Source organism: Apodemus sylvaticus, chromosome 14 (genome assembly GCF_947179515.1).
Source record: "Apodemus sylvaticus chromosome 14, mApoSyl1.1, whole genome shotgun sequence".
NCBI classification, from domain to species: domain Eukaryota; kingdom Metazoa; phylum Chordata; class Mammalia; order Rodentia; family Muridae; genus Apodemus; species Apodemus sylvaticus.
The window spans coordinates 64925645-64937806 of record NC_067485.1 but is presented as its reverse complement, the minus strand read 5'-3'; the positions used below and the strand labels follow the sequence as shown (position 1 = coordinate 64937806).

The window sequence follows — 12162 nt, the reverse complement described above, 5'->3', positions numbered from 1 at the left end:
TTCAATTAATTTAGCAATATTTTACATATCTACCACTTTACTCTTTAATTTTCCATGAAATTGTCATTTTTTAATGTATTTATCTGAAATATTTTCATGTAAATCTTTAATTTTATCATAATGTGTTTTTACTTCTCTTTTCAATATATAAATAAATAAAATAAAAACTAAAAAAAGAAAAAGGAAAATGCCTTCATACATAGGGACCCATCATTTATTGAGTTCTTACAAATGATGAATTATATAACTGAGGATCCTTAGATTACATACAGTGCAACAATTCTGTGATTCGTGGCCCCTGTGAGGCCAGTCTACAGTTTATTAAGAAGGATGATTATTTGGCGACTGAAATGGAGGCAATGCTAACTCTAGCATGCTCATTTCATTGACAGTGCAAACTACACACTTTCCTTTCACTTTGTTTAGCACTGCTTTCATTGTGTTCCATTAGTTTGTGTGTGCTGTGCCTTCATTTTCATTGAATTCTAGAAAGTCTTTCTTTTTTTTTTTAAGTTTTTGCCTTTATTCAGAAGTCATTCAGTTGCGACTTGTTTCATTTCCAGGAGTTTGTAGGCTTTCTGCTGTTTCTGTTTTTGAAATCCAGCTTTAATCCATGGTTGTCTGATCAGATGCAGGAGTTTATTTCAAGTTGCTTGTATCTGTTGAGACTTGGTTTGTGACCAAGCATGTGGTAAGTTTTGGAGGAAGTTCCCCAGTGAGATGCTGAGAAGAAGGTATTTTCTTATATTTGTATAAAATATTCTGTAGATATTTTTTATGTCCATTTTCTTCATAATATGTTATTATGAACTGCTCTGCTATTTCTCTGTCTAAATTTTGTCTGGATGACCTTTCTGAGTGGGGAGCCAGAAAAGGGGAAATCATTTGAAATGTAAATAAAAATATATCAAATAAATTTTAATAAAGAAAAAAAGAAATCTTTGATTATTAATGTGTGGGGTGAGACATGTGGTTTAACCTTTAATGATGTTTTCTTTACAAATGTGTGTGTCCTTGTGTTTGGGGAATACATGCAAATTTTTTGGCACATTTTTTTCTTTGATGAGTTTGAGGTGTCCTATTCTCTTTTAATTAATTTTGGTTTGATGCTTTTTTTTTTTGTTAGATATGAGAATATCTACACAAGCTTGCTTCTTGGGAAAGAAGGATTGTAGGATCCAGAGGGCTCCAGGACAGCACAACAACATGGTCCACAGAGTCAACAAACCAGGGCCCATAGGAACTTAGAGACTGAAGCACAATCAGGGAGTCAGTATAGGTCTTCCTTCTGCATGTATCTAAGGCTGTGTAGTTTGGGGTTCATGTGGGACTCTTAAAAGAGAGAACGAGTGGTGTCTCTGATTCTTTTGCCTTTTTGGGAAAGGTTTCCTCCTACTAAGTTGTCTCAACCAGTCTTGACATGGGGTATTTTCTTAGTCTTATTGATACTTGTTATACCGTGTTTGGTTGGCATCCCTGGTACACCTGCTATTTTCTAAGAAGAAACAGAGGAGGAATAGACCTATAGAGATAGGAATTAAGGGAGAGGCAAGCGGGGAGGGGAATGGGTGGTAAGGATGTAGTATATGAGAAAGAAATGAATAAGAAAAATGACTGATGTGTTAAGGACTTGTCTTTAGGAAGTTTTCAAAGATGATGAAAAATTGCAATAGCTCTTTTATCTGTTCACAGTAAACAGCCTTGTGCCTGCCTATTCATATATATTTGACATTTCTATTTAAAAGATCAGATTTTTAAATTAAATAACTTGCTCAAAATATATTGACTTGCTCAAAATATATTGTATGAATTTCTCAAAAACTAAGTTTTCTCTTTGAGAAATCATGAATTTTCCAGTATATTGTATAACTGTCAACAAAATTCTCAGTCTTTTACAAAGTTATAATTATGAAAATGTTAAGTAATATATTAGAGACAGCTATTCCATCTTGTTGCTATTACTTAAAAATTAGCCAGTTAGTATAAATTTAATACATTTTGCACAAACATGTAATATACATTTATTATATATGTGTCTATACACATACATATACAAGCATATATACTCAGAAAGGATTAAAAGGCAAGTAACTAAAAATATACTTTCACACTTGGTAAATGTAATTTCATAAAACTTAGATGTGATTGAAAGTGATATTTGAGGAAAGTAATGAGTTTAATATTTTTCTGCTGGCCTTTGGCGACATGTATGCAACTCCAACTCTTCAGTTATAGATTTCTGCCTGCAATGGTGACCTTAAAAATTAAATCTTTTGTTCCACGTATTTCTATGCTTTCAGGTTCATTTGTTAATTAACTGCTATGACTCATGAGGTAATCATGTCAGTATATTAATTATTTTGTTATCACCATGACTACCAGAAACAACTAAGGAAGGAAAGGCTTCTTTGGGATTACTGTTTTATAGGACTTGAATCCTTTGTGACAATGAAGTCATGGCAGGGCATCTCAGTTTATGGGGCAGAGTCATATGGAGGAGACAGTACACATCTTATTGGACCAAGAAGCAATGGATAAGCCAGGACACGTGACTGTCCCTAGGGACTTCCTTCTTTCATTTGAGGCCTCCCTCCTAAAGATGCCACAAACATCCCAAATAGTGCCATCAACTAGAGAGCAAGCATTCAAGACATGAGCCTCTGTGGGAGCATTTCATAGTCAATACATAACAATTTGAATATTATTAATATATATTCATAATGGAAAGACATGGCATACCTGCTTATAATTATCATGACTGCATGTCACCTTTTGTGATGTATTATTTTATGGATTTCTCAAAGACTAGTTTTTCTTTGAGAGATCATGAATTTCTCAAGAGTCAGTGTTCATCATCAGACCTTTGCCAAATCTTCTGCACTTCTATACATAGCCAAGGCAGCACATAGTTTATTGCTCACTGGAATCCATATGATAGACAATTCAGTAACTCCATGACTGATTTGATAGTAGGTGCTATATGTTCAAGAATTTCTCATTGATGTCACATTTTCTCTGTATATCTGTGTATTAGAAAGATGCTGCCTTTTGCTTAAGATGCATAATTGGTAGGGGAGAAAATTGAATCATGAGTTTGTTTTCTGAGATTTTACAGATTTTGTTTGCTAAATGAGATGTTATGAAGTTGTTAGATTATCCGATGTTTTCTTACTACAGCATATAATCTGATTTCTCTCTTTCAGGTAACGATAGGATTTCTCTTGATCCAAGTGTGTGGACTTCCATAATGAGAGCAATTATGAGAGGTTGCAATGAGTTTAAGGCTAGCCTGAGATATTTAACAGCTTCTAGCAAACCAGTGTCAACAGAATGAAAAGGGGAGAGATTATCAAGAGCAAATTCCACAACATACACAATTTTGTTACAAAATTTCTGAGAATTTATTCTAAGGAAGGAGCAAATCTTACAGAAGAGGAGAGTAAGGGGTGACAGAGGTATGGAAGGGCGCATCCAGAAGGGAAAGGGAGAAAATCCATGCCCCCTTTTATGTTTATCCACCCTATGTTGTCAATGTTCCACTCTGATGATATTTATTAACTTTAATTACCCTGGTGAAGATCCTCTAGGGAACTTCACGCATGTAGGGAGCTGAGTTTTTAATATATAGACTTTTAGGGAGGGTCTACAATATTTATCCCATAGCATCTATGCCAGACATGTTGCATCCTTGTACTTTCTATTTCGTGCTGTGTACTTCTAGAGGCTGGGTGGTCAGAGTACAAATACAGTCCCATTTCTCATGAGGGCATCTCCTAGCACTCACTCTCACTCTGCTCTTTCTTCAGTCTTGTTATTGTATCACCCCCTTTACTTTCTTAGTGTAGCACATTGATTTAGATCGCAGAGAATTAATGTTTTTCTCTTTTTGTCTAGGAAGTCTGATTTATACACTTAGTATTTCAAACATCTTTATGTTTAAATAAACAATAATGCCTTGCCAAAGCATTTTTTCACAAGAATGAAATAGACCTCCACATCTGGAAAGAACATTAAAATCCTCTATTTTAGACTACTATTTATGCGATAGTCATAAATGTAGTTCTAAATAACTACACTTGAAGACCTTGAATATGTTTAATATATCCAGACATATGAAATTATTAGCACATGGATAGCCATACAATAAGTTCTCCATTTCTTTTAGTTCTGCGTGAAATGAACTTGAAGTTCAAATGTCATTGCTGTGGCTAAGCATCTGTACTATAGTTAATTGCCTCACCAGTCCTGGCCAAAGAGGACACTGAAGATAGGTGGTGTAGACCGGTTCTTGCAGGATGTCTGTAGCTATGGTGACTTGTCCTCTGAGGTTTTTGGAAGATGCCCTATGTTTCCTGACAGCTGCACATTTGCAGGCATTTTTCACAACCTAAGTTTAAAGCATTTAGAATCACCCACTGAGCCATCTACATTCAGTAACAGTTGCTTTCCTAAATGAATTGGCAAGTAGGCACATCACACTAGCCCCTTGTTTTATTGTCTCTTGTGTTAGAAACAGTTTTGCTTTAGAAGAGAAAATAAAACTCTTTGTGCCCAGAGTGACTTTCAATAACTCCTTAAGTATCATTGTTCCTAAAGAATGACAAAAAGTAATTTGAATAATTTACTGGTGCTAAAATGTCACATTTTTGAGACAATCTGCTTTATGGTTTTCTTTAGTGTCTGAAACAAACACCTCCCTGGGATTTAACAACTTGTATGCCTACATGGTTAGGTAAACAATACATTGCTTTCATCTTTGAATAAAAGTTGCCATGACAACTTGGCAAGCGTGAGCTATATAACTCAGTAGCACATCTTTAGCTTAACTTCAGTACTTTCAAGACATGATATTGTTTTTAAGATAGTCTGACTTAGCTTAAAATTGAAGGCATGGTTTCACAAAATCACAGCACACACACACACACACATAGGTGTGTATGTATATATATGTGTGTGTTTGTGCATATGTATATATATATATATATATATATATATATATATATATATATATATATCCCAAAGGCCAAAGTTGTGCTACAATGCGATTTATCACAATAGATACAAATTAAGGAGAAACCAGTTCTGCTTTTAAATGTACAGTTTTATCTTTATAGTGAACTCTACTCTTATATGGTGACACTGTATACATTAATAATTCTATGCTATGTTCACCAAATAATAGTGTGCCCAAAGATTTTACTGTGAATTTTAGTGCTTCTGAACTTTAAGTCTCATAACACTAACACTTATTGGGTGTTTTCTCCAAAGCCATATTTTCTAATACTAATTAAAACTAAATATATTATTAGTCTTCACTGTTGGGACCTGATGCCTTTTGCAAGTTATGCATTGCTATTTCCCCATTCTCTCTGTGTTACTTTTATTTTCAGCAGTCTGCTTATGATGCCAAATTACGAGCAATATCAAATCTCACATGTAGACCTCCTAGCAAGTAGAATAAGTAAATGTATGTCCTCTGAAGTCCTAAGTGCCCGTTCAAGGGGATCCATCTTGGAAATTATATCTACCTACCCTTTGTGGCAGACATAAATAGCAGTATGGACAAATGGCTTGTTCTTCTAATGAAGATGTCCAGAAGGAAGGCAGCCTGAGGGGGCTGGAGCACACTGGGAGATGTGACACAATTCTTAGATCCTCATGAGTCCTCCTCCTCCTCCTCCTCCTCCACTTCTTTATTAGATATTTTCTTTATTTACATTTCAGATGTTATCTATCCCCTTTCCTGGTTTCCTCCCCAGAAACCCCCTATCCCATACCCCCTCCCGCTGCTTCTATGAGGCTGCTCCCCTACCCACCCACCGCCTCCCTGATATTCCCTTACATTGGGCCATGGAGCCTTCACAGGACCAAGGGCTTCTCCTCCCATTGATGTCCCACAAGGCCATCCTCTGCTGCATATGTGGCTGGAGCCATGTGTACCCTTTGGTTGGTGTTTTACTCCCTGGGAGCTCTTGGGGGGGGGGTCTGGTTGGTTGATATTGTTGTTTTTCCTGTGAGGTGGAAAACCCCTTCAGCTCCTTTAGTCCTTCCCCTAACTCCTCCATTGGGTACCCCACGCTCAGTCCAATGGTTGGCTAGCCTCTGTATTTGTCAGGCTCTGGCAGAGACTCTCAGGCGACAGCTATATCAGGCTCCTGTCAGCAAGCACTTCCCGGCATTCACTATAACATCCGGGTTTTATATATGGATGGAAACCCAGGTGGGGCAGTCTCTGGATGGCCTTTCATGCAGTCTCTGCTACACATTTTCTCTCCATATTTCCTCCTATGAGGATTTTGTTTTCCTTTCTCAGAAGCACTGAAGCATTCACACTTTCATCTTCCTTCTTGAGCTTCTGTGAGTGGTCTGCGAATTGTATCTTGGGTATTCTGAGCTTTTGGGCTAATATCAATTAGTCAATACCATGTGTGTTTTTTTGTGATTAGGCTACATCACACAGGATGGTATTTTCTAGTTCCATCCATTTGCCTAAGAATTTCATGAAGTCATTGTTTTTAATAGCTGAGTAGTACTCCATTGTGTAAATGTACCACATTTTCTGTATCTATTCCTCTGAAGGAATTCTTCTAGGGTTCTTTCTAGCTTCTGGCCATTATGAATATGGCTGCTATAAACATAGTGGAGAATGTGTCTTTATTACATGTTGGAGTGTCTTTTGGGTATTTCCACAGGAGTGATTTAACTGTGTCCTCATGTAGTACCATGTCCAATTTTCTGAGGAACCATCAGACCGATTTCCAGAGTGGTTTTACCAGCTTGCAATCCCACAAACAATGGAGAAGTGTTCCTCTTTCTCCACATCCTCACCAGCATCTTCTGTTTCCTGAGTTTTTGATCTTAGCCATTCTGACTAGTGTGAGGTAGAATCTCAGAATTGTTTTCATTTCATTTACCTGATGACTAAAGATGTTGAACATTTCTTTAGGTGCTTCTTGGCCATTTGAGTTTCCTCAGTTGAGAATTCTTTGTTTAGCTCTGCCCCCCATTTTTTAGAGGATGTCCCCACCACCCACCCACCATACCATCAGCTCTCCAAACATCCTGGGGTCTCCAGTCTCTTCAGGGTTAGGTGCATCTTCCCTGACTAAACACAGACCTAGCCGTCCTCTGCTGTATATGTGTTGGGAGCTTCATATCAGCTGGTGTATGCTCCCTGCTTAGTGGTTCAGTGTTTGAGCAGTTGGGGGTGGGGGTCAGGGTTAATTGAGTCTGCTGGTCTTCCTACAGGGTTGCCTTCCTCCTCAACTTCTTCCAGCTTTCCTCCAATTCAACCACAGGGGTCAACATATTCTGTCCATTGATAGGGTGCAAATATCTGTATCTGACTCTTTCAGTTGTTCTTTGGGTCTTTTGGAGGACAGTCATGGTAGATGCCTTTATATTTTTGAGCTCTCCATAGCCTCAAGAATAGTGTCAGGTCTTGGGGCTTCCCCTTGAGCTTAAACCCACTTTGGGCCTGTCACTGGACTTCTCTTCCTTAGGTTCCTCTCCATTCCCATCCCTGAAGTTCTTTCACACAGGAACAATTGTGGGTCAGAGTTTTGTCTGTGGGAGGGTAACCTCCTCCTTCACCTTATGCCCTGACTTTCTGCTGGACGTGGGCGCTACAAGTTCTCTCGCCTCTCTATAGGGCATTTCTTCATAGGTTCCAGCCTTTGATTCTTGAGAATCTTTCATCTCCCAGGTCTCTGGTACATTCTGGAGGGTCCCCCGCAACCTTCTTAAGAAGCTGTATTTGTGAGACTAGGAAATGCACAAGGATACCCAAATTCCCAACTTCAGTGCATATCCTCTCATCATCTTTGGGTCTCCTCTGTTCTTCTTGCTTTGCAGACATTTCTCCAATGTAGACACAGAGAAATCTGCCCAGACCCCCAAATTTAACTAGAACTTTATTAAAGAGTTTTATTATAGTAAAAACTCAGTCTGTAGTTAACCTTCCTTCTCCTCAGCATTTTCATGTTGAACTTCAATCTTTCTTTCAGAAATAATGCAAAATCCCTTTGAATATTGCTTAGAGTTTAACATCATTTTGCTTTCCATAATCAGTTTCTGTCCACATCTAGCTGGTGAGCTGTGAAGGCGACACTAGATTCAGCTTTAGGCCTAATGCCTTGATACTTCAAGCCATGTTTATTCCATAACATTTTGGTAATAAATGTGTTAAACAAAATTCACTTCCTGAACTTCTATTGCTGTAATTCTAGACAATCTTCTCAGCAGACTTTTTTTTTGTATTAACTTGAATGTCTTCAAATGTCTTTTGTGACACCTCAACTTGATAAACACTATTGTTTGTGTAAAAAAATAGTATTGCATATTTCTAGGGCATGTGTACATTTCAGAGCACCAGACAGGTGTTTGTATAATACACGTGGAGTCCAGAGGTTGATATTGGCTATCTTTTTCTATAATTCAATACTTTATTGTATGGTTCAGAGCCACACACTGGATGTAGAGTTTGCAAGTGGGAAGGCTTTTGGGCCAATGAATTCCAGTGATTTGGCTTTTCCCTCCCAGTTTCTCATGGTGCTGAATAAACAGGCACATCTCTTTGGGGCTGATGAGATGGCTCAGTGGTTCTTTTAGAGAAGCTGTGTCAGGTTCCCAACACTCCATTCAGATAAATCCGAACCATCTTTAACTATATACACAGGGTTATCAAGAGCTCTCTTCTGACCTCCAAAGATGCCAGCATTGATATGTTTATGCATACATATTAGACAAAAATGAATATAAACACATATAAATAAGAGTGAAATTTTCTTAACTATGTTGTGGCGTGTTTGCTTTTATTTGGTTTATTGATATCCAAACACAGATCATCATACTTGAATGTCAAATGCTTACAATGGAGGAACCATCCCCAAACCCCTCAAAGGCATAATTCATTTTGTAGCTAATAAATGTATATGATCTGTATTATCCAAGTGTCATATGATTTTAAAACATACATTTTCCCCATTGAGACTGAAAGATGAATACAGTCTCTTTGGACAGCACTATAGTGAGACTCATACTGAGGATTCAAATAAAAGTAGATTTTAATCATCCAAATGAAGCAATTATCTGAATTTTGGGGCCCATTAACTAAAAACAGGACTCAATAATGGTTTTTTATAAAGAATAAATTAATTTTGTTGTCACTCACTATAATTGTATAGCTCAGATCTTCAGCAAATATTTCTAAATTAAGCACTTTTTGTCTTGCTAGCAGTTGAGTCTTTATTATTACGATGATCAAAAAGAAAAACATATTGTGCACAAAGTAGCAATTTCTTCTAAGTTTTTATATTTAAATGTTTCTCCTAAGATGATTTATTTTACATGTGTCCTTTTTAAGTTACTTTGCAAAGATTCTACTTAAGTCATTTGCTAGTTTGAAGACCACTGCTATCTTTTGTCATAGAAGAATTATGTAATAATGCAGTTAGTAGAAACATTGTTGTTAATGCTCATGTTTGCCCACCGATGCAGGAGGACACGGATCACAATTACTACATTTCTCGGATATACGGCCCAGCGGATTCTGCCAGCAGGGATCTGTGGGTGAACATTGACCAAATGGAAAAAGATAAAGTCAAAATTCACGGGATACTTTCGAACACTCACCGGCAAGCTGCGGTAAGCGCTTTGACATTCAACGGTTCTTTTCTCTGCAGTGAGAAAAGTTGCCTCTCTAGAAGCAGATAATTTATTCTGAGGCACTGTTTTTTCACTACTCAAGTAGCATTAGTGTAGTAGCATTAGTGATATTCATGCCTTACTTGTATATGTGAAGTTGTCATCCATATCTGATTCTCTGTACCAGGCTAGACGCTTAAATGAAGTGGCTCTTTCGGTCTTCAAAAGAGTTTAATGGTTTAAACATTATTGAAATGGTACTGCCCTTCACATCCATACTATGCCATACCCCACCACCATATACATCACACACAATACACACACACACAAACACACATAGCTATAAACACACTCACAAATATGATATAGGCATAAATGAACATATACACACATGAACACATAATTAAGCACACAAAACCCAAACACAGCACACAAAAATGGATATACACAGGCATACATGAACATAAGCACACACACACACACACACACACACACACACAAACAAAAGGATGGGCATACACATAGAGAAATATGCATACACAGGCATACATGAACACACATTCATATACACACATACTTACATATTTGCACACATACAAGCACACATTAGCACACACATAGCTATTCTTCTATAATATGTAACTGAGAGGCTTACTAACCCACAGGAGAAAACAGGAAATAGAAAGCAGGATTCACTTGAGGGAAGATTTTTCTCTCGTCTCATAGACAATTCTTGAGTAGTAGTAGTTTTAGATAGAAACAGAATTTAAATTTACACCCTAAGGGAAGGTGTATAGTCTTATCACCAATTTATAAAATTTGCATGCTCATGGGTCTGCATTTTGTCAACAAATTAAATCAGAAAAATCTAATTTAGATTTTGCTAGGGAAAGACCCAGGGGTGCGTAACTAATGCTGTTCTGGGCAGACAGGGAATCAAGGGGGGTGGGCAGTCAGAAGACTGAGGTTCTACGAAGAAGCAATTCTGGTCCCTTCTTGATTCTTTACAGTGATGAGAGGAGTGACAAAATGATGTCTTATTGCGAACATAATTTAAAGAAAAGAAGTGCACTTCCATTCACCATCTTCCATAAGATCTACACTAGTTTGTAGTCTTATGTGAAGATTCTAGACAGGAGAAGGGAAGACATAAATAATGACTTTCCAATCTTTTTCAATATTTAAAAAAGAAAGTAAAACTTAGCAATCAGTTAATTCATGTTTGACACTCCAAGACACTGCATCTTCCTTCTCTATTTTTATTTCAAACAGCAACCCACAGTATTTATGTAACACCTGTGCATTTTGTGTGGTTTGGTCTCTCCATTGTACATTTGTTCATGCTACGTTTCCTAAATCCTCATTTACGATCTCTGTAAGTCAAATGCTAAAGACTAATTTTGCAGTGAACAGAAAAAACAAGGACCATGCCTTCCTAAATGTTGAGAAGTGAAAATTTCAAACAAACCCATAACATATGGCAAGCAATGAAGCAAACATTCTACACTAAAATTCTTAGTTATTTGGGTATTTTTGTCCTTTATTCAAACTCACACAGTTATGAGATAGCTGTTCAAACATTTCTGATTGTAAGCCTAAAAGCCAGCCTGGACTTGTGTCCCCTCCTCTGTGCCAGCAGTTTATATTCTGTAGCTCTGTGGGATTCTTTCTATATTTCCAATTCCACATTACTTATCTCAGTGCTAGATGCAGAGTTTGATTCAACAGCCAGACATATTAGAACTGTTCTGCCCTGAAACCATCAGTGACATTCTCATTTGAAACTTCTAGAGAATCATCTCCATTGTAACTCAAGGAGTCTGGGGTTGAAAATTAGGAGACCTTGACTCCCACACTCATTTTCTCAGATTCTGACCTCTCTGTACCTCAATTTTATAACTTGAAAAAAAGGGATAAAAATACCTGCCTACCTCCAGAGTTATTGTGAGATTGAAAAAGAACTCATCACTAAAGGAAACTGGGGACTATAAAAGATTAATGAGTTTGTAGAATTTTGTTTTTAGAAAGTTCTAATAATTTTTTTAATAAAAAATGTTAACCACTTGCCCAGAAATGAAACTTTCTGGTAGAGTACTAGCCTGGCATGGAGATGCTTCTAGTGCTTGTGTCCTAGAACCATGTAAACCGGATGTGGTGAAGACGCCTATGATCCCAGTAGTGGGCAGGTGGAAGCCAGTGGATCAAAAGTCCAAGATAACTACTGCTTATATAATGTTGGCAAGAACAGCATTGTGCCATATGAGACATTATCTCAAAACTAAGAAAGAAATCTGTTTCAAAAGCAAAAGCTCACTAAAAAGGAGCTAGGGAATTGACACAGTGAATATGAGTATGTGGGGAGCTAGCCAAATTCATTTCCTAGCACCCACATCAGGTGTCTCACAACTGCTTGTAACCCCAATATCAAGGATTCTAATACCTTCTTCTGGTTCTTCAGACACTTGTATGCCCACATGAGTATATTCTCACACACACTCACATACATATATATACATG

General features: G+C 37.4%; 1 protein-coding gene across 2 annotated transcripts in view; it reads left to right on the top strand.

Annotated features, from left to right (window-relative positions):
- Positions 1 to 12162, top strand: part of Plxdc2 (plexin domain containing 2) — a 411297-nt gene that overhangs the window by 187175 nt on the left and 211960 nt on the right. For both annotated transcript variants that reach the window (XM_052156655.1, XM_052156654.1), the window contains exon 3: positions 9499 to 9645. In XM_052156655.1, the coding sequence (XP_052012615.1) occupies positions 9499 to 9645 (147 nt within the window). The remainder of the gene's footprint in view (positions 1 to 9498; positions 9646 to 12162) is intronic.